The sequence below is a fragment of the Zosterops lateralis genome, assembly GCF_965231275.1.
Source record: "Zosterops lateralis genome assembly, chromosome: W".
Classification (NCBI taxonomy): domain Eukaryota; kingdom Metazoa; phylum Chordata; class Aves; order Passeriformes; family Zosteropidae; genus Zosterops; species Zosterops lateralis.
Window position 1 is genome coordinate 6206075 of NC_139801.1, and position 25925 is coordinate 6231999.

The 25925-nt window shown below is 43.0% G+C and overlaps 2 protein-coding genes across 6 annotated transcripts in view; one reads left to right on the forward strand and one right to left on the reverse strand.

Moving 5' to 3' along the window:
* The first annotated feature begins 1331 nt into the window (after positions 1–1331).
* Positions 1332–8307, forward strand: LOC310922262 (transcriptional regulator Kaiso-like). The gene is made up of 2 exons (XM_083882709.1): positions 1332–1382; positions 2448–8307. Exon 2 carries the CDS (start codon positions 2450–2452, stop codon positions 4478–4480), a length of 2031 nt encoding a protein of 676 aa, XP_083738835.1. The 5' UTR covers positions 1332–1382; positions 2448–2449; the 3' UTR covers positions 4481–8307.
* A 565-nt stretch (positions 8308–8872) lies between these two features.
* LOC310922263 (transmembrane protein 255A-like) overlaps positions 8873–25925 on the reverse strand; it is a 28705-nt gene continuing 11652 nt past the window's right edge. For 2 of the 5 annotated variants that reach the window (XM_083882714.1, XM_083882713.1), the window contains 6 exons: positions 22378–22467; positions 20519–20610; positions 19440–19528; positions 16703–16865; positions 15319–15462; positions 8874–13312 (listed from right to left, as the gene is read on the reverse strand). In XM_083882714.1, coding sequence (XP_083738840.1) covers positions 13154–13312; positions 15319–15462; positions 16703–16865; positions 19440–19528; positions 20519–20610; positions 22378–22467 — 737 coding nt within the window. In that variant the 3' untranslated portion in view covers positions 8874–13153. Of the gene's footprint in view, positions 13313–15318; positions 15463–16702; positions 16866–19439; positions 19529–20518; positions 20611–22377; positions 22468–25925 lie in introns of all 5 variants that reach the window. The other 3 variants (XM_083882711.1, XM_083882710.1, XM_083882712.1) reach the window with 3 other exon arrangements.

Sequence of the window (25925 nt, forward strand, 5' to 3'; positions counted from 1 at the left end):
GAGAATTAAAGGGTAAGAAATTGTTTAATTTGGGCCATCACACATTTTTGGAGGAGGAAAAAAAGCACTGGATTAAGTATTAAAACAATTACATTATTATTTTCATTTAATATAACCTCCCGTGTCAAAATTACTAAGAACCTGTATCAAAGGAGAAAAGAATTGAAGGGTCATATGAGGAAGAAAAGCCTATGTTTTCCCTGATGAGTGTTTTCTATTATTTATTCTCCTTCAGTTGACTCTGGTAAAACCTATAAATAAGGAGAAACTGGTTTTGTAACATTTAAAATCTGAAGGCTCACTTCAAAAAGGCATTTCTATTACTAACTGTACAAATACAGGGAGTATGGCAGGTGATTTTCTCACTAGAAGAGCTCATAAATCTGGGCAGGACCATTTCATTGCTGATTTATGTAGTGAAGGATTGCAGTAATTTCTGCCAGTGACTGTGGCCTGTTCATGTTTTTCATTGAACTTGACAGGACATTTGTTCTTGACAAAGTTTTCGAATCTTAAGAAAAATCAGGAACCCCTGTGGTTCAAGTCCACAGAATGCATAGGGACAAAAAAAAAAAAAAAAGGAACAGATCAGTAACCGAAGATGAAAAATATCTTTTACGATCTTGGTGTTCTTTGAGCATTCCTGAACAGCAACAGTTTCCAAGAGGCCGCACTGTGGATGTGTCACTTTGGTGGCCACATGTCCAATGTGCCAAGAGTTGCATTTTGTCAAAGATACTTTGTGTCAAAGCCATACATGTCTGTACAGCTGCTGGCAGAGTCTGTCTAACACGTGTCACTGTGGTGCAAAGAATTCCAAATAAATGCTCAGGTGCTCAGGTGTGGGTTTCAGCTCCCCTCGGTGCTGGGCAGAGGTGCCGGCTGCGTCAGCGTTGGCAGAGCAGCGCCAATACCCCCAGGAAGAAAATGAGATTCAGCGGGAAATAGCGTCTCCACGGCCTTATTCACACGGTCAGCCGTAAGGCAGGTGTCGAGTTCACTGCCGCCTCCGCCCGGAACACTGAGCGCGGGGGAGCCGGGAGCCAGGCGGGAATTGCCAAGGCCGCAGCAAGGCCCGTGTGCGGGATTCAAGGTGTCCCAAGGCCTGCGCTGAAGCAGGGTCGGGGCCACACACTCAGCACCTCGGGGTCCTCAGGCGGCCTCCAGCAGGCGGGGGGCCGTGACGCGGGCGGTGCGTCCCAGGCTGTCTCCGGAGCCCCTGAAGCGCCGAGCCCGGCAGGAACGCTGCCCCGCCCCGGTCCGAAGATTCCCGAGACCGCTCGGGTCAGAGCCGAGAGCAGCTCCGGCAGTGCCCCCCAGCGGTAGTGCGGCGGTTCTGGTGGTGCGGGAGGTGACGGGGCCGCGGCCGGAGTGCAGCGCAGGTAACGCGGAGAGTGCAGGCTCGGGGGGCTCGGCTGCCCCTCTCGCCCCGCTGGGGGCTCAGGACGGCTCAGCGAACGGGGAGCGGCGGAGGGGTCGCCCGTCAACCCGGGCCCGGTGCTGCCAGGCCGCTCCGCGGCCCCGCTGCTGTCAGCACCGCCGTTCCCGCTCGGCCTCCGGCCGCGGACCGGCCGCTGCTGCCCCGGCGGCGGCCCCGCTCGGAGCACGCGTTCTCACGGTCAAGCCCCTCGGGGCCGCGGGGGGAGCAGAGCGGGACGCGCTCCTCGGTTTGGTGTGCGGCGGCCGCGGGGCTCCGGCCTCAGCGCCTCATCCGGCCCGGGCCGGCCTGCGGAAATAAAGTTTCACGGGTAAAATTAGAGCCTGTGACTCGTTGTTGTTTATTTTGATGTTTTTTGCAGTTTATTGGGGGGCTTTTAATGGGCAGTGCTGACAGATGGGTTACTTTGACTTAACAGATCTGTTTTGTTACGGTGCTGCTTCAGTGTTTCGGTTTGAAATACAAAGCCTTGCAAATATATGACATGGGGTTAAAAAAGTTATTTTTCTGGGGAAGGAAGTGCACTATCCATAGCGTTTTCATTAACTCAGTTGACTGGTAATATACAGACACACAGATTCTGGTGTCTGGCCATAAATAACTTCATGTTATTGGGCTTTCTCATAACAATTTATGGAATATTTCACAATTAAAAAGAAATTACTAATAATGTTTAAAGCTGCTTGAGGGACCCAAAATTTCCATCTTCTTGGTTTTATAATTAACCTTATTTGCTGTTGCCTAAGATGAGGTGGTGTTTCTCTGTTCCCCACCTTGTAAAAACAGAGGATATATTCAGAATTCCACTTACCTTGTGTAGAAGAGGAAAGGACAAACAACAATAAGAAACAAATTTGTGGAGTGCAGTAGCACATGATCTTCTGAACAGTATCTCAGATTTGTTTTTCCTAAAAAAGGAATAAACAGTAAATATGTGAACATTGTCCTGCAGTTCAAACTGTAAATCTGCATTTTTACTAATTTGATATCTTTTGCTTTCCCTTTGTAGAAATGGAGGGGAAAAAACTTATTTCTGCAACAGACACACAATATTCTAGCGTGCTCCTTCAGTCTTTGAATGAGCAACGTGGCCATGGACTTTTTTGTGATGTTACAGTCATTGTGGAAGACCGGAAATTTCGAGCTCACAGAAACATCCTTTCAGCCTCAAGCACATATTTTCACCAGCTTTTCTCAGTGGCTGGTCAAGTGGTTGAACTGAGCTTTGTAAGAGCAGAAATTTTTGCAGAAATTCTTAATTATATTTATAGTTCCAAAATAATCAGTGTTCGATCTGATTTACTTGATGAACTGATTAAATCAGGACAGGAGCTGGGTGTTAAATTCATAGCTGATCTGGACATACCTCTGGCTGAAGGCAAAAATGTGCCAAGCGAGGTTAAAGACAGTGCTTCAGAAACTTCAGTTTCTAGTCCAAATCAAAGAGATGCTGAAACACAGGTAACTGTAATCAGGCCAGAGGGTCAAGAGGCAACAGATGGGATGCCAGTTATAACACAGTCATTCTCCTTACATGGCATAGAATATGAGACTACAAAAATTACAGTGAGTGATTTGGATGATGATGATGATGTAATTTTTTGTTCTGAGATTGTTCCTCCAGTAGAATGTTCTAAAGACAAAAATGCTGCAAGCCAGAACCAGCCTTGCTCAAATCCAGCTGGAGCTTCTGACCAAAAATCTTGTGGCAGTGGTGGCTCTCCCCATTTGACGAACACCACAGCAGCTCAGAACCTCACTTTGTCTGCCAGTCAGCTAAGCCCAAACCAAACACAATCAGGTGCTGAATCACTCATCTCGGCCACACCACAGCATTTTGCTCCTAATATCATTGTGCTAAACAAACCTCTGCTTAACTCATCACTTGGTGCCAGCTCCTTGCATCAAACACATGTGACTCCTACAATTAATTTACTTGAGGAGAACCAGCAGCCATCCAATAATGGCTCTGTAACTGAAGTGGAAGCAACTGTCGTCGATGATGAAGAGGTTGTTGAAGATGATGATATCATTAGCTCCTCTAGTCCTGGTTTGGTCAGCAGCTCTTTAGTTCAGCAACTTTCTGTTCCTAAGGCAGTGAGTGCTGAAGGATCAGGTATACAGAAAAAACAGGTTGTTACATTTTCACAAGAGCCATCTGCTAAACCTGAAGAATTTAAAATAAAAATCTCAGATGTCCTTTCTGGAAACAACAAGGAATTAAGTTTGGGTCTAGCATCAAAGAATGTGGCAGATGGGCAGAAAATCATAACATTAGATACAGCAACTGAAATAGGAGGTTTATCTACAGGCTGTAAGGTTTATGCAAATATCGGTGAGGATACCTATGACATAGTCATCCCTGTGAAGGGTGATTCTGAGGAAGGGGAAGCCAAGCCTGATGACACACCCAAAAAGTCTGGTGATGAATCTCCAAAGGGGAAACGTATGAAAGTAAAGCACGATGACCACTATGAGCTCATAGTGGACGGCAGAGTCTACTACATTTGTATAGTGTGCAAGAGGTCATACGCGTGTCTGACGAGCTTGCGGAGACATTTCAATGTTCACTCCTGGGAGAAGAAGTACCCGTGTCGCTACTGTGACAAAGTTTTTGCTCTTGCAGAATATCGTACCAAGCATGAACTTCACCATACTGGGGAGCGAAGGTACCAGTGCTTGACGTGTGGCAAATCTTTCATCAACTACCAAATTACAGCCTCCCACATAAGATCAGTTCACAGCCAAGACCCTTCTGGAGACACCAAGCTGTACCGGCTGCACCCCTGCAGGTCCCTGCAGATCAGACAGTATGCCTACATTGGTGACCGCCCCAGCAGTGTCCCGGTGATAAATGAGGGGGGAATTGTCTATCGTGTTGGCTCAGGGAAGGATGGCACTGAAGGAACAACATCTAACTCTCCAGCCAAACAAATCACCTGGGATGACATTTTTGTTCCGCAGGGGAATGAAACAATTTTTAAACAAAACCCATCAGAGGGAAGTACTGAATTTGAGTTTGTGATACCAGAATCTTACTGAAATGTTTGAAATGCTGGAAAAAGGATTCAGTGCAGGAGCATTGCAGCTGTTTTAACTGAACTGTTGAAATTGCTTTAAAATCAAAGGTTAAAGTCAAAAGAACTTGTTCTAAAAAGTCACTAAATGGTAGCACTTACATGGACTATGCTAACTGCAGTGATTTGTGGACGCAATTAATCAGAAAATTTACTTCAATAAAAAGTAAGACATTTCTAAGGCGCTAGCAGTGTTTTCTGGTATGTTAAATTTGATCAAAACATGAAGATTTGTGGCTTGAAAATGTACAATTCCTTCTAAACAGCTAGAAATATTTCTAAAATAATTGAGGTATTTCCTGTACCCATACTTACCATGTAAACCCTTTCTTTCATGTTAGCACTTTAATGCTGAATTCTGTTTAGATGTTAACCAAAAAAAAAGTTAGATGTTTTCATCTTAGTCTCTTGGTCATGGAACTATTTAAAAAAAAATCCCACAACTTGTGAACAAGGGGCCAAAATACATGATCCCCTACTACACTGGAGTAGTCTGTTTTTGAGCTAGCATCTTAATTCTGCTTTTATAAATATTATTAATCATCTGTCTTCATGCAAAAAGTCTTGTCAAGAAGCAATACTCAATTAAGGCTAACTTGAACAAACTTTACTTACACTTGGCAGTATGGTGAGCAAAGTATTCAGTGTCCTGGACCATGATATTTTACTCTTTGCAATAGGTAAAAACCAAACCCCACAAAGCTCAATAGTGAAGAAGCTTAGAACACTTAGGAAGGAGATAATTTTCCCTTCTTAAAGCTTGAGAAATATTGTTGCATTTTCTTACTGCTGGAAAAAATGCCAGTAATTAGTTTGATATAAAGTGCTGTTCCTTTTTTTTTTTCCACTTCAAGAAGGGCTTCAGTCCAGAATTTTTAAAATTATGATAAAAATATTATTTGTTTTTAGCTGAAGGCTTCTCAAAACTACAAATTCATGTAAGTGCTGTATTGGTTTAGCACGGAGACTACTGAAGATGTATGCCTGTTTGGCTAGATCTTCAACTGAAACAGGGATTTGGATTTCCCCCCACACTTGCCCCCATTTAGACATTTTGGAAGATGAGGACTAAACCAACAACCAGAAAATACCCTTTATTCACCATGACCCAAAGTATAATTTCTCTGTAGTTGTCTAGTTGTCAGCTGTTTCCAGGTTTGGGTTTATTATGTTGCCATTTTATTCTCCTTGCAATTGGTGCCTGTTTAAGCAGTTAAAAGATGAATTAGATGTCCAACTTGATCAGGAAATGGTAGAGAAAAACAGCTGTTTACTGGAGTCATAGTTTAGCATTTCAGAGTTAGTGACTTGTTGATTTTTGTAAATGGTAATATGAAAACTCCTAAAGTTCTAGAGGTGACTGAGAAAGACTTGTGCATAGTACTAGTTATGGAAACCTTTCATTGCTTAAATTGCAGTTACAGGTTTCTATTTTCTTTTTCATGTTTTAAGTTAGTATCTTGATTTTATGACTTTCAAAGTTAAAGGTTTTAGACATACAGTACTCTTCACAGAAAGGAACCTAAGTGGTAAATGGTTCAAATATAAGTTGAGCTACAAAAAAAAAAAAAAAAAAAACCACACCAGAAATCCATGTGAGCAATGATGGGAGGAGGATTTCTTTATGTGGTGCATATAATACTCAGCACTTCTCTTTTGTCAGCCAAGAACATGATATACCTGATTATTTCCAGATCGAATTGATGACCTCTTTGACTACAATGGCTCATACTTTAAATGTGGGATGTAACTGAGGTGGGATTTCTGCAGTCAGACATTATTCTCATGTGACATGAGTGTGGATTGCCTGTTTTGGCTCAGGTGGCTCAGGCGCAGCTGGCTGGTGCTGTGGTGGGACTTCCTGAACTTTGTGATGAGACAAATGCAATGTTATTTTTGTTATCGACATGACACATTTAATCACAAAATAGTCTTGAGTTGGAAGGGACCCACAAGGATCATCAAGCCCAACTTAAGTAAATGGCCTGTATGGGGATCTGGAATTAAGCAGAATTAAACATAATGGCTATCACTATTTGCTGCTGATATATTTAAAACCTTAAATTAAACTGTGCCTAGTAAAGGTCTCTTTTTGGAGGAAAACTGGAAAATAAGGGCTTTGTAACTATTTCTGCTAGAAGACTCGTGCTTGCATGTGTCTCAGGGTCTTCAGTTTTCCTTGGAAGTGATTTTTGATATCCAAAGTCCAGAGGTATGTAAAGCATTTTTAAAATTTCATTTCCGGTATTTATTGGTTTGGGAACATGTAAAATCCATTATTTGAAAACTTTTTATAGGGCCATGAGTAAGCTTTTATATTTAGATTTCTGGCTATTGCACTTATATTTGTGTTTTTGTTTTTGTAAGCATTTAACTTCCAGTTTAACCTAATGAAAAAACTTATATAAATATTAAGAAATTGGCTTTGGGACAATGGAAGAAAAAGGTTGAATCTGACAAAGCATTTATAGAGAAATGAAAAATTTCAAAATTTCAAAAATTTAATTTATTATGCATATAAAACCATTAACAGGTCTGCTCCAGAATATGGGAATGGTGCCTGTATCCTCACTGTCTGGTTTATTTGGGGATTCATACCATAACATTCCACTATGTGAACTAAATAAATATTGAATAACATCTACTGCTTATTTATTTTGTTCTGTTAAGGCATGCAGCTTATAAAAAGATGCAGAAGTTGACAACTATATACATTGAATTCTCAGTTCTACAGGTACTGCCTAGGAAATGTTCTATGTGAAACATTCCTTGGTTTTCCCCGGTCTGTGATGTATATAGTTGTACAGTCTTTCATTAACATACTTTTTCAAGTTGTGTTCTACTTTTCATTAATCAATACATGATATTAGTTCTTAGAGCTTTCTATGGCAAAAATAAAAAAGTTTAATACTCAAGATGGGTATAGTATGTTTCTTTTTGATGGCAACTCAGTTTCTATAGTCTTAACATGTTTGTAGCTTCCTTTTCCAGGTTGTTGGGAGTTAGATTTCTTTTTTACTTATAGATTTTTTTTCCCATAAGTTGCTAGGAAACTAACTACTGAGTACTTATGGGTGCTTGAGGAAAACAAAGAAGTGGCTAAAGGAGAGGAGAGGAGTGTAGCACCTGTCTACACGCCTTTTGGTCTCTGGGAGTTTCTCAGGGGAGGGGGGGAAAATACCGTGAGTTTTTGGGGGCAGATTGAGTTTTTGGGGGCAGGTAAAGGACAGGACTGGGAGCAGCTGTGCTCTCTCTCGCTCTCGGCATCGGAAGGAGGACGGCCAGGCTGTTGCTTACTGCAGGGACAATTCACTGTCACCACCACGTCCGGTCCTAGGAAATCTACCACCATCTGCTCGTGTGTCCAGGAATTCTGAGCTCGCCTTCTCCTGCCTTGCTGGAGCGGGGCCGCCACTGTCCTGCCCCCCCCGCCGCTTCTTCGGCACTGCTTTGGGTCTTTGCTATGCTGTAGGCCTGCACCCCCTGCCCTGCGGGGATGTCTCACAGTTCCAGCTACCACTGTGGAGCTTCTGATACATCTCGTCCACCAGTCTGGGATTCCTGCTCATTCCTGCCGTTCCATCTTGGTGCTCCTCAGAGTCCTGCAGAGGCACTGGGATCAGACTGACCCAGAGTTTTGTGAAGCAAAGCCTCTCCTCCATCTCTTCCCATCTCAGCCGAGGAGGCTGTCACGAGGTTCCTGGTTCTGTTTTGTTGTTAATGCTGTAGTTGTTTTGTTTGCCTTGTTATACATACTAGTAAAGAACTGATATTCCTATCCCCATACCTTTGTCTGAGAGACCCTTAATTTCAAAATTATAATAATTCAGAGGGAGGGGGTTTACGTTCTCCATTCCATGGGAGGCTCCGGATTTTCCCTGGCAGACACCTGTCTTTCAAAGACACAGGTCTTTGGGAATAGCAGGGAACCCACTGTGGGGGGGTATGGGGAGAGGTGTTTTTATTTGGGCCTTAGTTTTGTTTGTTTTGATGCTGTTTAATTTGTTTTGTTGAACACTTTGAAGAAAGCAAATTAGCTCATCAACTCCAGTGTGTTGTGAGCTGAATGCTGCAATAGATGAGGTAGATGGGAACTCTCACAACAGGCAGAGCTCCTGTGGAACAGTCTGACCAACTGCTGGCATTGCAAATGAGCTCAAAGTGAAAAAAAACTTACCTAGTGACCAGTAAAACATACATAGTGACCAGTGTAGTACTTTCAGCTTACTCATGGTTTGGGCTCTTCTTACCAGCTGCTGACTGGTTATGATTTGTAAGAGTTCCATTGTTGGTGACCTGGGGCCAACAGGAAATAATTGCTTATTTTGTGTAGACTTTTTACTACATGTCAGGAATGCAATTTAATAAGTAACATATCAAATTATGTTCTAGATGCCTTTATCTCCTTTGCATAGGGCTTCTACCTCGCTCTGCTGGCATCAAGGAGCAGCTGACATCATCAGGACAGAATTAGGCCCAAAGTAAGCAAAGGCAACACCAAGACTCTGAGACGAGACTGGTTGGATTATTCAGATCTGTGTTAAGTGAAAAATCAGCAGTAATAACTTCACAGGGCTTGAGGTCAGGCCACCATGTTATGTGGGTAAAACTGCAGAATTATCAAGTGCAGGGGCATGAGCACCTTCAAAAACAGAACTTACGAGTTTTTGGCTAATCCTGGTAGAAATATGTCTCCAATATAGTGAATAAAGATGGGGGGGTTGTTTCTTGGGGTTTTTTTGACTTTGATTTTTTTAAATGCAAATTTTACTTACTTTTTTCAAATAACCTTAAAGATGCTTGTAAAACAGGAAGGTTGCTAAAATGTAAAATAGAATTGGTAAATGTTTACAAAAGTCACACAATTTTATTTAACTTTGGCAAAGTAATAAAAGGGTACATATGAGTCACAAACTTGACATTCTCATAGGAAATGACAAATACAGTGCAGAATGTTGCAGTTACATTAAATACTTAGTTTTACTCAAGCAGAACAAAACAGGTAATTCAACAGAAAATACCACCAGTAAAGTTTTAAATGTGAAAATGTACTTGTCCTTTTATAGTGAATTTAAAGCAGCAATGTAATTTTTGCTAAAATATTCCTTTGAAAAAAAAAGAGAATTTGGATAATTTCCTAAGGTTAGTATTTTTCAACTCAAAACCAATGACACAATTCATCTCCTACTTGTTTCTCTGCTACTAAGTTATGTTCTCTTCAGGATGTTCAGTTCTGTCCTGTGGTGTCCTGTGGGGGTGCTTGAATTGTTTCATAGGTTTTTAGTTATAAGTTTGATGTGATTTGGACTTCAACCCTAGCTAGACAAAAGCTCCTGTCCTGGAATGTTCTTATCAGAAGTTGATAAGAGTTTCCAAGACAACCTAATCCTCTGCCTGGAGTTTGGTCATCCCATTGTCTTTTCCCTCATCCCAATGCATCTCCCCCCCTTGTCCATCAGGCCTGAAACCTTCTGAGAGGTGTCGGACAGTGATTGGTGGATCCCCCAAGACCCCACCCCAGTTTACCTGATTTGTTGAAGTTTGTGTATTGTATTTGGCATTAGCCACCTTGCTTTGTTTCATTGGTTTGTAACTTGTGCTCACCCCTGAGACTTCTGTTGAACAAAAACCCCCTGCTGACCAGGCCCTGGGTCACTCTCCTGAGGCACAGGCCTGGGACCAGGGACTGCCCCTGGGATCCCCGAATAAAACCTTCTTCCTGAGCCTTAAGAGTGTCCCCTCTTTCGAACCACGGCCGTGACAGCCAAGACAAAGGTGCTGTGGAGCCAAAGACCCACGCAAAGGTACTGTTGGGGCGTATCAGAGCTAGCAGGGTGGTCCAGCCGAATGCTGGGCTGGCCTGAGAGACAGATACGCGAAGCAACAGTGTCCCCTAGTCCTTCTAGCCTTATTTAGTTGACAGGCACCAATGGTACAGTGTTTGTCAGAAATGGGACAGGACTGTTAGCTTTTATTTCAAAGAAAAAGCAATAAAATGTTTTCTGATACTAAATTAATGTACCCTTCTGATTCTAGTTTCGTGGGGAGTTTTATCAAGAGAAGTACTGTCTGTTTTGAAATTGCCCATGATTTCTTTATCAAGATTTAATTCAATAAAATGTAATATAAAATGGAGGATGCCCCAGTATATAAATTTATTTCCATTACACAAAGTTATAGGAGCTGCACTTCAACATTCTATAGTAAAACAAAATGCTACCAGGATATGTTCTGCATACACTACTGCTTTAAATCATGTGAGCTGCATTCCTTTTCCCAGCTGTTTATTTGCCCTTCTTACTGGAGAAAAGTCACGCTTGCTTCTGGAGGATAGTGTCATCCTTTAATAAACTAATATACTGATTAGTATTTGACAGTGGAAATGATAAAGTTAATACATAGTCTAGCCTAAAGGCTTTGCAAATGCATAGAATTAAAACCAGCATTATCAAGTGTGGGTGTACTTTGAAAAGTGAGATCAGAGACTTCAGTGTTTATTTTCCACGTTGGCAGCATTTTAATTTTTTTTTTTATAGATTAAAAGTAAGTGCCACAGTTTAAAATCCAACTGGATTTTTCCCCAACCCACCAGCATGTATTCCATTTTGATTCTGAAAGCCAGATTTACCTTTTAGGTACCTTTTTGTCTGCATCAGTTGCAAGGAAGGCAACTGAGGATTAGGGTCAACAAACCGATGCCAAGGAATTTATATCTTTAGGAAATAAGGAGTAAAATGTTAATGTTGTTTTTATCCCTGAAGTAAGCAGTTGAGAATGCTCAGGTTAAACAGCTCAGATCCGAACCCTGTCATCTAAAATAACTTCATGGAGTAGAACCACACTTTAGAGGTCAGTGTGTCACATATCAAAGCTGACCTTTTGTTATGCAGGATGCGTGCAAAATTTGGAATCTCGATCAATCAGCATAGTCATCAGCTGAAGATTAAACGAGTCACAACAGTAATTTCAAATTCCTCAGTTTTGTCCTATATTACAGGGTGTTGAAATTCATCTGTGTGAGACATATCTTGGAGAAGTAGTAGTGGATATTCCTTATGTGCAGCTCATAATACAGCTACTACAGCACTTATTCAGGGTGCTGATTCAATCCATTAAAAAAGTTAAAAGTATAAGCTTAAAAAGAAATTCTCAACCACAGAAAAGGTAAACAAATAAATAAATAACATTTTCACTGCACTGTTTCAGTGACTTGTAGATGGTTCCTGATGTTTTTTATAGGAATACAAGGACAATTTAGGCAGTGCAACCGCCCAAACTGTTTGACTTTAGCATTACTTACACAGAATTCAGAGACAACTCCATTTCATCTTTTATATTAAGAAACAACCTGAAATAAAAACAGCTTGCCCCCCCTCAAAAAAGCAATATTCTGATTATTTTGCTACACATACATGAGGCTATCCCGTGATGTTATCCTTTTCAATAGGGTTACATTTTGAGGCACTGTCACAGTTGCCCCCAAAATTTTTCCAGTGTGTTGGGCCAACAAGTGATGTCAGCTAGGTCCTGTGTTCCCTGTATTGGGTTTTGTAACAACAACAACAACAAAAAAAAAAAAAAAAAAAAAAAAAAAAAGTTTATTCTATTCCATCTGTTGAAACCAGGTTGGGGAGGCATTTTTTTCTTTATCTGTTTTAACTCCAGGAGGGAGGGGGTGACTGCCTTTCTGATAACAAGCCAGCTGTTAAAACCAGGTAGGGGCATTGTTTCTTATCTCTGTTTAGTCTTACACTACCTCCATGGTGATATCTTCTGTTAATGGACCATTAAAGCTCACCTATGACATGACACATTACATCATCCCATTGTGAGATGCTCCACCCAGTGAGGAGGTGCCAAACCATTTCAACCTAGATAAAAAGGAGCCACAAGTGTCACCAGACATCCAGTGTTCTCATGGGACTCCTGAAGGAAGACTGCACCCATCTCTGGACCCTTTTTCTCTACAGGACCATTTCTACTTCCAACAGGACATCTGCCACTCCAGGAGGGCTTACTTTTGGACTGTTTCCAACACCCTGACCAACAGGGTGTCAGGTGGTATTCTGACTCTGTCAGTGGTCTTTTGTATTACTGCATTTATTTTATTTTATTTTTTTCCCTTCCTATCCAATTGTATTTCTCACTGGTTTTGCTTTCAAACCACTACATCCCCCATCCAAAATCCCAGCAACTGAAGCCCAAAGGCCAAACAAAACCAGTGTCAAGTCATGCTGTCTGCAAGCACCCTCACCTCAAACAGATTGATAATCTCTAGCAACTATTGATCTTGGCTACCCTTACTTCATCTTGGCACAAGATGGAGTAAGGCAGACCAGAATCTGTCATCTATGTTGGATCACTTGATTAAAAATCAAGGACTACACAAACCAAAGAGGCTGAAATTTAGGTCACCTGCTACTCACTGACTCATTAAAACATCAGAAGTCTGTCCCCTTTGTCACAGGCCATCGTTAAACTTCTGAAATAAGTCTTGCAAAAAAGGACAGTTCAAAGTAATATTTTTATTTGCAATTATCTTCTGTATTCTCCTGCTCGCTCCCACTGTAAAATATAAATACAAAATGTTCACACTTATTTCAATGGCAAATATTGTTTTTCTACTTTCCCACATTCTTTATGGTGTGTAAGGTGGTGGCTTTTCAAAAGGCGGGAAATAGGGTGGTGAGTAACGAGGCGGCGCATTAGAGGCCCACATATAGCTGGGAGATGGTGACAGGGACTGGGGGTCATCAGAGAGGCCAGAAGGAGTGGAGGCTGGAAACACACTGGAATGCTGCAGGGAGACAGAAAAGGCTGTAATGTAACCATTTCCTAATAGAAATGACTTTATCAAAGTGATACTTCATAACCAAACAGTCCAAAATTAACATTTCAAGGTTCACCTCAGCAAATCATGTACATACAAATAACACTTCAGATAACTTGTTGCATTCAAGGTAAGCACAGCCTGTAAGTAAGTTTTGAAAAATGAGACTCCTTAGATCCACAATTGAAGACATTTTTAAAAAATTCTCATCACTTCTGTGTGCCTGCTGCATTTCACAACAACTGGACAATTGAAAACTGATGAATTCCTGTCAAATCTTGGGTGTCACACACCAGCCAGTAGCAACAATGATCAGGCTGCTCCAAAAACCAGAGAACTGGGTCTGCCATTTTAGAGTTGTGTGAAAGCCAGCTTTTTGCAAGGGCCCAGGATTCCTCAGGAATTCTGGTGTGTTGTTTTTCTCCTGTGAAAAATGTGTGGAATGTGTGGGAAGCATTCTTGCACCAGAGGGAGTGCATCCTTTGGAAGGGATTTGAGAGGCAAGGCTGGGCTTGCTCCATGTGCTGTAGGATGGCAGGGGAGAGGAGTCAGGGTGATACAGTCACTGACTGGAGTAGAGTAGGGCTCAAGGCAAAAGTCTCCATAGCCAGAAGCTCAGCTAATGCTCCCATGCAGGCCCCAAGTTCCCTGGAAGATATGCAAGGCTTAGACTTGGAATTTCATTTTAAAGAGGGACTTGGCTATATTAAATTTAGATTACTTGAATTTATGCCCAGTTTTTGTGCTCCCTCCTAAGCCAACACCTGTGCTCACAGCAGTGAGACAGACACCTTGATCTGTCAGGCTGAGCTGTAAGTGTCGGCAGAGCCCAGCAATACTTACAGTTACAAAGCAGGGAAATCACCCATGCTGAGCTCTCTGCAGGTACTGGGGCTGCCACACTGGCAAACTCTGGGTCAGACAGTGCTTAGAACTGCTGAGAAACTGAGAAAAGGACTTTGTAGCAGAGCTTGGTTTGGCATGCACTGAGGTTGGCATTTTTATAACTGCAGGAAGTTGTACAGCACCAGTGACTGTCTCAGGTTTCATAATTCTCAAAAATGAGTCACAAATACATCCTAGAAGTTCTGACATAAGTGTTCAATTATATTTAGGAGCCCTGACAACAGCATTGTCCAGTGGCACTAGCAGTAGACCCAGGAAGGTTTAGATTCATGTTACCTCTAATGCATGGCTCAGATGAGGGACACGGTGGCTATCACAGAGCACACCTCTTTGTTGATGACCAAGATCTTAAACTCTTGTTAAATAAAAAAAAGTCTCCAGTCCTGGTGGTTGTGGAACATGTTAATTTAACATCACCCCGTGGTAACATCCACCTGACAGAAGAGATGAGGAGGAAATGTTCTCATCTGCTTCAACAAGTGAAAGCTGATGTTGACAGCAAGGTTCACATGAAATTGCCATTTCCAACAGCACAGTTCCATAGCTCAAAAAGGAAGGGATGCATTACAGCAGAGGTGATGTTTGCAGAGTCCTCTCTTAGGCCAGCTAAATAACCACAACAAAATAGCTTTTCAGGCATCATGTGTCTTCAGGAGCTCAAATAGCTTGTTTCCAAAAGCTCATCTATTTCTCTCAGACACAGTTGTTGGCCTAATAAAATTTACCACCTGAACACCTGGCTTTGCCTCTCTCCTCAGAACATTGCAGTGCCAGAGGCAGTGCCTATTTTTAATGTGATCTCTACTAGTAAGTGATGGGGAGGCAGGCAGGCAGGCAGCAGGTACTCCCTCTTGCCTTCACTTCAAGGACAGCTTTCAGGAAAACACTGCCTTAGTAAGAGAGAGCACTGCCAAGGACCAATGCCTAGTAGGAAAAATTTGGTATTTTCTGCAGGAACAATAAAATTAAACTGTGTGAATGACAGGAAGACAAACCCCAGGAGTCCTGCAGACTGGCTCGATTTAACCTTGCTGCTAAACAAGGAAACATCCTGTAATGTTGCCCACCTGAAAGTCATAAGCAGAGTAGGGAGGCAGGTGAGGAGTGCTGTGGTAGTAGGAGCTGTAAGATGTCACTTGTGGCCTGGAGTAGTAGGTCACTGAAGGGTGTGCATTTTCAACAGTGCAGTTCAGTGTAGGAAGGGAAGGAGTCTATCAAAGCAAAAAGAAGAGAGTATGAGGCTGCAAACCCAGTCACAGAAAGCTGACAGCTGAATGAAAGCAGAAATTATTTAAAGGAGCACTGTGTGTCTTTAGACTTCAACTCTTGAATTAGCAACTGGCAATCCAATTCCCTCTCAGGCAGCAACTAAGTTCCAAGGTCATTTCATTCCACAGCCATTTGTTTCAGATTCCACAGAACAAGCTGGCAGTAGCCCAGTGCACACCAGTACTCACACAAAACAGATTTACATCTTCACAAATAGGAGAAATGATTCATTACTTCCAAATTACTCTGTTATTTGGTGCATTTTGTGGATTGCTGTTAATTTCTATACATCTTTGTTTACAGAGGTTTACAGGCTCTGCTGTGGATCAATCTCAAAGGGCTATGGTACACAGCTGAGAATGTGTCTCCTGTTTTATTTGGGAAGATATTGGTGAATCTGAAAAGAGTTCAGAGTTCTGAAATAAGGTACCCTTAGTGCAGGGCCTAAGATTTCTTTGTAAGAAAAACATATAGCCAGGACAACAAATCTCTTTTGTGTGTGACTGTTTTGTATTATTCCAAATGAGTCACAAGTGACTGAAAAAGCCCCAAATGTATCTGTTGAACATTCAGTTCTACCCATTCATTTGTGCTGTTTAGAACAAAACAGTATGGAAGGTAACAGGCAGCCTGGTAAAGTGAGGGTATTTCAAAGCTCACATTATTAGAACAGTGTTTTTATTCATTATCTGAAGTTTGGTTTTGATCCCCAGTTCATCCTCTCAGGTTCTGCACCAAGAAGAAATTAGATAGAGAGTTTCAGCCTAACATAGCTGCTTAAACAGTCTGTAAAGCTCAGACTGCTACTATAAAATCAACAATTAATGAGCAACCACTGCAATTTTCCTTGTAGAATGTAAACACTATGAAAAGGAAGAACAATTTTTAAGAAAGAGATTATTTTTAATCATCCTGGTATTGCCAATGCCTCTGATGGTTTCTTTTGAAAATAGTCTCCCAATTCTGTTAATATTTTCTAACTGTGCTCAGGTGGTAACAAGATCAGAAAAGTGAATCACTTCCACTTTTTCATTATAGTTATTTCATCCCCTTCTTTTCACCCTGATTGAAGTAATGCATAGATCATTTGCATTGAAATACCAATAGTTTCCATGATTATTTTAAAAGGCAATTTGCCTGATTTGTTTTCTTTAATGCACAGATAAATTGATATACTCTTACCATGTCTTTAAAGCCTCCAAGTATTGCTGCTGTAATGATCCCTAGGAATAGCCCGACTATGTTCAGAATTGTTGCTGACCAGAGCAAGTGGTAAAGGTGGATGATGTCCTGGCAGCTGCTGACATCAATGTATTCATAGTACCCTCCAGAAATCTCTACTCTGCTAGATTAGGAAAAAACCAACAGTAATGATAAAAAAATGCACCACATATAAAACCTAAGCAGTACTGCTGGACAGTAAAATGCATTCTGCAGCTCAATGATAACCTGGACCTTACTACCAAGGGAGTGGGGATAAAGCCTCCTAGATCCCATGCTTGTGGCATCCACGATCTCCCTGCACGAAGTACTTGCTCTGTTCTGAAACAAATGACTTTGTGTCTGAACCTGCCGGTTATTTCTTTCATCTGAAATCTCGACAGAGGTCCTGGAGGCTAACCAAGGACAAACTGGTCTTGGAATTACCCTGGGAAATCAGTCTGTGCTCCAAGGAGCAGCAGCTGCCCCCCAGGCAGTGCTGGCTGCTCCCCACAGACACAGAGCAGCTGGGTGGGATGGCCATGGGCCAGCACAGCTCTTGCCTGGCTCCACAGGGCTCGGCCACAAAGCAGGTCCAGCTCTGTGCCCTGCTCCAGCTGCCAGCCCCTCACAGCTCTACAACGGCCTGTGCTGGCCGGCTGGTCTTTCTGCTCACACTTTGAACCTTTTCCACATGCAGAAAAGAGAGAGAGAGAAAACTCAGTCAAATCTGGTTAGGTCATTATTTTGGAAAAGGAAAAGCAACTCCTGTAACATGTGGGCTGAAGACTTACAGTGGAATTCTTCAGGAATGACTTCTCTCTGACTGCCGGGTGGGGGACAGGCTGGCCTTCAGCACAGCTTACCAGATGTAGTGGCCTACAGCAAATACCCTTTCAGAAAACATATTTATCAGGGACAAGCAGTACCAAGAGCTTATGAATTACTTATCTCCCAGTTCACACACAGGGTTAGGCTCAAAGCACATGAGAGCTTTGAGGAAAGGGGGAAGAAACAACTCATATTTAAGGTGAAGAAGCAGGAGATCCAGATTCAGCTCCTCAGCAGACTCCACAAGGCCTGCAGGAAACTGCCCCCTTTCACAAGTCACCCTCCTTTGCTGATAACTCAACTTCTACTTCTTTACCCTTTTTATTCCCACGTTTCATTTTAGCAGGCCACTGCGGGAGACATTGCAAGGAGAGATGGGGGTTTCAAGCAGAATTGAGGCAAAGCTTAACAAAAACCTGTTTGCTCGCTGGCACGACCTCTGTGTAACCTGAGCTCTCACCGTGACCCTCTAACAATAAAACCTGTATGTGTTGTTTACAAGTGCTCGTTCCTATGGAGATGTGAGAGCACAGATCTTTCAGTGAGAACATCACGGGTTTTTCAGCATGTCCTCATCAGCAGGAAGGGGCTTGCCCCGTGCTGCCAAAGCCAGGGTTCCCAGCATCAGGAAGAATGCAAGATTGCTGTCACATTTTCCATTATTTCCATCCTTTACATGTGCACTAACCAATCTTGAGTGTCTGTGCCTCTCTTACCGAGACACCATCCAGCTCCTCCTCAGTGCAGGATGTTTGTGTGGTACTAAGCAAGATTAAAATAGCAACAACTGATATCTTTTATCAGAGGAGAAAATGGGTCAGGGGCAGGTCCCAGAACCAGGACTGGGGAAGAACAAAAAAAAAAAAAATACAGAAAAGCTTCAAGCTTTTCTATCCCAATCAGTTCTCTGTGTATCGCTCTCTTCAGCTAGTAAAAAGGGATTGTGTTCTGTAAACTGCTCAAGGAAAGCATGAGCTTCACCTGTTTCACATACACAAAGTCCTACAGAGACCAGGGATCACACTTCCCAGCACGGGGAACCACCCACCCTCTCCCAACAGCAGTTTTTGATCTTCCTCCACCACAGTCAATGATTTAAATGGAGGCCAGCCCAATTAAGTACTGTGAGAAATGCTAACCCTGAAACAGCCCTAGGCAAGAGCCAGTAGTAAAAAAATCAATTTATTAATTACTCACTGACACACACTGGACACTCCACAAGGAATAAGCAGTGCATGCTGTAAATTTATCTGGCTTAGGCATAGTAGCCAGATCTCAGTGGTGTGATCACTCTGCAGTGGTTTTCAACTGGCAACTACCTTCTGACTCATTGCACAGTGCTGTTTCACCTTTCAACCCCGTGTGACCATGAAAGACATTCACTGGACAGAGAGAACACTGGTTTATGAACGCACAGATGGCACCAGCCTGTTAACTCTCCTCCCTGTTAGCAGGGCAGGGAATGGAATGGTGGAAAGGTGAAGAACAGTGTCCCAGTTTTTTTGCATCTTCAATGTTCTCAAAGAAAAACAACCCAGTGCCAACAGAGAAGGAAGGTATTAAGACAAGCAACACTCAATAGTTGAAAAACCTGAGGAGGACACCAAGCACAAAAGTAATGGAAACTCCTGTGCTCTTCATTTTTCCAGCTGGGCTGCCCCAGAGCATGCTCATCCATAACTGGTATGGCCTTGGTGTATTTCACATCCACCTTTACTTGGTTAGCTTTTGTCTGGGACTCCTCATTGCTAACAAACACAGCTTAAGGTCCCTTCCCACAACAACTGTCATTAACTGATACTATCCTGCAAACCAGCTGCAAGCTATTGCAAAGGAACATGACCACTGCTTGCCCTTCCCATGGCCAGGAGTGGCATTTTTGGCTTACTTCCCACAGTTGTACAGGTCACAGCAGAAGCAGGTATTGGTTTTTATTTTCGGTGTGCAGGGGGCATGGCGCTGTGGGTGACAGATTGCCTGCGTGAATACAGAGAAAAAATACATAAAGCACAGAATGACACAAACCCCAAACAGTTTCTCTGCTGTTTGGCCTGCTCTACATGTAGATTTCTCAGTGATCTCCACATTAGCCTCAGGCAGATTTTTCTTTCCTTATCTTGCTCCCACAAAGTCTTCCATTACTGGAACAGAGATGCACTAGACTAGAACAGAGCAGCGTTTCCTTTTGCTGTGGGGAACTCACAAGCAGATGCCTGCAGAGGAAGGAGGTTTTGCAACTCTTACAAGCAGCCAGGGCGTTGCTGAACTAACCGCAGAGCAGAGTTGTCAATAGCATGGCCCAAATTGAGAGCAAGGTTCCCATAGTGCTGCAGAACCGACCAAAGTGGTTAATTGTCTGTGCCTGTGGGTGGTTACATCCGAGTTCACATGGACAGTCTTCGGCTTAGCATGTAACTTTGCACCCTCAAGCAGGCCTTCTAATTTGGTATATAGTGGTTATTCAAAACTACCTGTGGACTTGTGAGGAAAGCTCTGAGAGACAATCAGTGCTCAGCAAAGGCAGACAAAGACATCCATACACACTATCAGTATGTGGCAGGATCATCCATTCCCAACAGGCTTCTCTTTGGAGAAGACAATAGGAGAGGTGCAGAGGCTGGTACTTGTTGCTCATATACACAGAAATTACTGCTGTCTGAAATCTTAACCCACCACCCAGCTCCTACACTCCTACAATGAATGTACAGCTGAAGATCTAGAGAAACTGGTGAATTTTCCTATCCTACATTCCCTTCTCTCCATCTGCTCCTTCACTATTGAGGCAGTACATGGAGGAATCCACCTCCCGAGTGCTCCCAGCATCCTGCTCCCACCCCAGGCCCAGCCTCCCACCCCCTCCTCACTTTTCAGACCTCCAGGACACTGGAACAGCTGCCTGGCAGCAGATTCCTCCACCTGCACCAAGAAGCTGGTCCCTTAACAGGACACAGCAGAACCTGCTCTCACCTCTGGTGGGGTGGTACTCTTGGAGTAGTACTGACATCGCCCTGCGTACAGCGGCCTCAGATCCTGCCAGAGAAAAAGCACCAGGCTTAGCCCTGCAGCAAAATCAAAATCACAATCACCCAAAGGGTCTGGGGAAAGGGAACAGGCTTTAGAGAGACCTATATCACACCAGCACCTCAATACAGCAATGGCTCTGCAGCCCCCACCCCAGCCCCGTGAGGCTGGGGTGATGTTTAACCCTGGTCCTTGGAGGCATGAAATTGTTCCAGCCAGCATGGGAGGTGCAGTCTCTTAAGCTGGGCTCTTTGGATGATAGTGGCCATCCTGAACTGAAAGATTTATTCTTCATCCTGCAAGACATCCCAGGTCTGCCTGACCTATTTCTGAGGGTTCTTCTTGCAGGATCATAGCAATTTTTCATTAATTGTTGGCAAATTTGTCCTTCCTGAGCTCTTCAGTGTCTTGTGGGAAAGCTCTGGAGGATCATCAACATTCCACCCTGCAAATATGCATTAATGCCTCCCTTTGGGGCAGCTTGATCTCAAAGACAAAACCTCAGGGAAAGCAATGCCAGACGTGTATCCACATCAGTGAGCCCTTCCCAGGAGCAGCCAGACTGGCTCTCCAGGTGTCTGATCCAAAGCTCTGGATGACATAGCAGTGGCAGCAACTGGCAACAGGAAGAATGCTTTGTGCTGGCGGTGGCAGGAGCATGTCTCTAGCAAGATGGTGACATTTTTGGACTGTCAGGTAGTAAAGTGAGGCCAAAAGCCCATCTGTTCATCAAGAGGCAGAAACCAAAGCCTTTGTCATCACAACTGCTCAGCTCTGCTTGCCTCAGACATGCAGCCACCCCCAGAGCCAGCTGGGAGGAGTTGCCAGCTCATGCCACAACCCAACCCATGAGGTCACACCCTTGCAAAGGGGGTAAAAGATGGCCCAGACTTGCTGGTTTCATCCAGACAGATGGACACCCATCACACAACTGAGCATAGCTGCCCTTTGCTCTGTCAGCAAATCCTGCCATCCAGCCACCTTTCCACCACTGGAATACTCAGGGGCAGGAAAGAAGAGCCAGCTTCACAAGGAGCATAACTAGCCAGCTGACACAGGGAGTTTCCATTTCATGGGTAATTCTGATCTGCAATTCCTTTCCATTCTGATACAAATAAACTCCAAATCTTTTTAATCCCCTTCTGCCAAAAATTTCAAAAAAAGTCACCAAACTGCAGAGTTGCAGGACAAAAAACTGTTTGAAGTTATAAATTTCAATCAAAAAGCTGAAATAGAATTGTGTCTTTTTATTTCTATACTAATAACTAAAGCTTCTGCACATCCCACTGTACTAGTGAATGGTCATGACAGCAGTAGCTCATATTTTTTTTGTCACCAAATGGAAACTGAGAACCTACTGCAAATGTTTCCTGTTTATACTGTAACGCTTCAGTGAGCTTTGTATCAAATTGCTTCATTCTACTACAGCATCCAGTGATTCACTCTGCATAAAGAACTAGCTCTGCCTACATTTAAAACAAAATAGATGTTACTGCTCATATTTTGTCCCTTGGTGATAGTTGTAATTCCCATTACATCTTAAGTGTTCTGATACTTGGTAAACACATAAAGCAAAAAAAATCCAAAGCAAAGATTTAAGATCTTAGTGCTTTCCACTAATTTAAAAATATTTTTTTAAAAAATGATAACATTTTTCTAAAGCTTGTGATTTAAAGCAGCATTCATTCAGCACATGATATATATTTACAGGGTTTGATGTGGCCTGATACAGGATGGCAGACACCATCACTTGTTTTCTTAGAGTAAAAGCATTGCAGAACCTGTGTTTTTCTGGAAGCACTTACTATGTGTCTGGCAGCAAAGACACCATCTACTATGGCACAGCAGAATGCAGCAATGACACCAAAGCTGATGAAGACGATCGATGCAACCAGCTGAGAAAGGAAAACAAAGCAAAGTATCATCTGCCTCTCCACAACCAAGTGATTAGTGCCCTCTCCACAAGGATATGTAAACCACAGTCGATAAACTCTCAAGCAATCAATGACCCAAATGTTTGCCCGGGCTGCACAGACTGGTCTGGCTGAAGGCAGTGGGATGTGTGTCTGCTCTGGCAGAGTGGCAGGAGTAGGAGCATTATGCCAGACTGGTTCTCTGGGGACTCGATAGAGTAATGCAGGTTTTTCCATGACTCCAATAGGCAAAACTTGGGCTGAGAATAGACCTCCTCTTCTGGCTGCTGCTGTCCTTAACTCTCCCCTGGAGAGACAGGAGAAAATTTCTTCTCTCCTCATCCCAGAGTGCTGTGGGGAGCTGCTCCTGTGAACACTTACTGAGCTGTGAGGATGCAAGAGACTGCAGTGTGTGAACCTCTGCTGGGACTGTGCCTTCAGGGAACAACACTTGGATGCAGGTACAGGCACAAAGCCATGAGAGCAGAAGGCAGGTGACCAGCCAATGCCATTGGTACTGTATACTCTCACAGCAGCCTGGCTGGGCTCCTTGGTGCCAGGCTGTGGCAAGCACAGTCCATCCAGCCTCCCACTGGAGAGCTGCAAGGAGAAAGACTTCCCTCCACCTGCAGCTTGAGAAGGGCAGTCAGACAGGCGTGATCCTTTTCCACTGCCCCCATCCTGCCCATTCTTAAAATTAGGGTGAAAGCATTCAGCAGGTAAACCAGAAATAATCTCCAATCCAGGTATGAGAAACAGTGTCTATTCCCACTATGCCACTTCAAACACCACCTCTGCCAAAGAGCCAGTGCTCAGCTGGGCTCAGAGGAGCCGTGCACCAATGCTGACACAGCCCCTCTCACACCTGAACTCAGCTCAGCTGCTGCCAGTGGGCTCCTGACCAGCTCCTCGCAGAGCTCCCAATACTGATCCCAATCCCTTCTGCCAAAGTACAGAATATCAGCAGGGATATCAGCAGGGCTGAAGAGGGAGGGTAAGCACAGCATTCAGACAGGTTCACAAAATGCAGCTTGGGGAACAGCTTTCAACATTACTTCATATATATTGAAATTTGTTATTTCAATATATTTACAATATTTCAGTGTAAAGAACGGGGAGCTCCCTGGTGGTTTTCCAACTCTGGTGATCACAACCTTCAAGTGTCAGTTGCTGGCAGCTGTTAAAAACTGTTTCTCCACAAGTACACAGGTGACTCTGGTCATGGGGGAGCTGTAAGCAATAGTAAAAATCTCTACAGCCCAAATAAAAAGCTAACAGTTAGCCCAGCCAGCACTGACAGATAGCTAGGGTCTCCTGACTTGGGGATGTTTGTTTTAAAGATCCAGGTACTAAGTTTGCTTGAAAACCTTGGCTCCTGCCACTGCACAAGGCTCCAGTTCTCCAAAAGACAAGCCAACCCCCTGGACAATACAATCCAGAAGGATCCTATGTGTGTTTTTAAAGTACCTCAGGATTTTTAATCACACTGGTGTTATCCACATCTTCCTAAGTGAAAACAGATCTTGTTCCAGTAACCTCCATGTACAGACCAGATCAGCTTGAACAATGACTGGAGATGCCAGAGGGCTCACCTGGGACAGTGGAAATGGCCCCTGTACAACTGCTTACTTAAAAATGAGAGAAAATTAAATGGTTTTCTAGATGAGGCAAATATTCAAGGCATAGAGATTAGACCTACAGTAGCAGAGAGAGCAGGCTGTGAAACGATCCCAGTGACCACATGAACATGTCATGATCACAACAAGCTGTTACTGGAATATTAGATGCTGTGCTACACAGTACTTGCAGATGGCAGCAGGTGACAAGTTTTCCAGGACCAGATCCCTGCTCTTGTCGGCTGTAAACTCCTGCATTTCTTCCCCACTCAGCCCCACCCTTTGCATGTCTGGATCCCAACTCACACTATCCATTACAAAGTCACAGTGTCTCACTACCAAACCAGTGAAACCACACAAGGAAAGTCCAGTCTTGGTGGAAGACACGGGGTTTATGGCTTAGGTTATTTTGTAGCAAGTTTAGCTTTTCTCAGTACCGTCCTTTGTTTCATACACACATGAAAGAGGATATTCGTACTAAATAGCATGAGCTTTAGAGAGGGGAAGTGAGCCAAACACGAAATATATACAATTAGGGAATTTGTTGGTCGTCTCTGCTCGCAGATAGGAACTGCTAATATGGTGGTTAAAAAAAAATACAGAGTTAATGATACTTTTGTAACAGCCCTACCAAGAGATAAGTATCTGATGTCAAAGCAAGGGAAAACCCTTAAAATAAATGGGAAGCTGGACAGGAGCAAATGCAGATCCAATCACTATGATTAATGCTACGTTCTCCATTTATTTTGTCTAAAATGGCAGGTTATATACACCTCTATATAGTTTACAAATTACAGTTACTTCTCATCGGCATACAGCACAGGGAAAAATGCAAACAAGCATTGTTTTGCTTTTCCTTAGGGTGGCTAAAGTGTTCACACTAATGACTATACCTATTAACCTCTAGAAAACCCACTATCTCTCACTAACACCTTAACATCTAATTTCTAACTGTGCCACAGGCTTCACAGTTGGCCTTGGTGTGGGGCCCAGGCTGGGTAGTTCAAACCTTGCTCCAAAATATTTACACTGATGCTCACTTTATTTATATACAGTTTTCTCCCTCTCAGATGTAGAAAGAAAAGCCTGAAAACCAAACACTGAGAATTTATGATAGAGAAAAAAATAACAGCAAATAGAAACAAACAAATTGAAAGGAATGAAAAGGAGGTGTCTTTACAAACAAACTGTGGGCCTGATGATAGATAAGGCCAGATACAGAGAGGTGAAAGAAGCAATGGGGGGAACCATAAATTCCATAGGAATTCCACTAATTGACACAGACTTACTCACTCGAGACAGTACTAAATCTCTGGATTTAGAGAAAAAGAACAGAGACACAAGGAAAAAAAAACCAGGGGGTATACATTAGAAGGGGAGCTTAGGTATTCGGTGTTTCGGGGAGTCCGTACCTCTCAAGTACCTCAGCCAATGGGGAAAGAGAGAGAGAAATGTGGCCAGGAAATTAGGATAAAAAAGAGGCTGCGTCCCCTAAAAATTTTGAGACACTCCAGGGGAAATGCCCCATGGCCTCTCCCTTTATTCAAAGGACTCCTCTGTCTCCTTTTTAGACATAAACCTCTAGTGTTTGTGGATTAATTTTCTTGACAAAATTAATTTTAAAAATCCCAGTTTTCAACTTGCCAATAAGATTTTTGATTTGGAGTTGATAATACCGTTACTGCAGCAAGCAGAAGTCCCTCTCTAGAGCTGTGTGATATTATTGATTGATCTTCACTCATGTAACTCCAGATGAAGTCAGCCACACCAAATAGCATTCAGACAACAAAGATAAATTGGGTTCGGATAGTGCAGGAGTGTCCT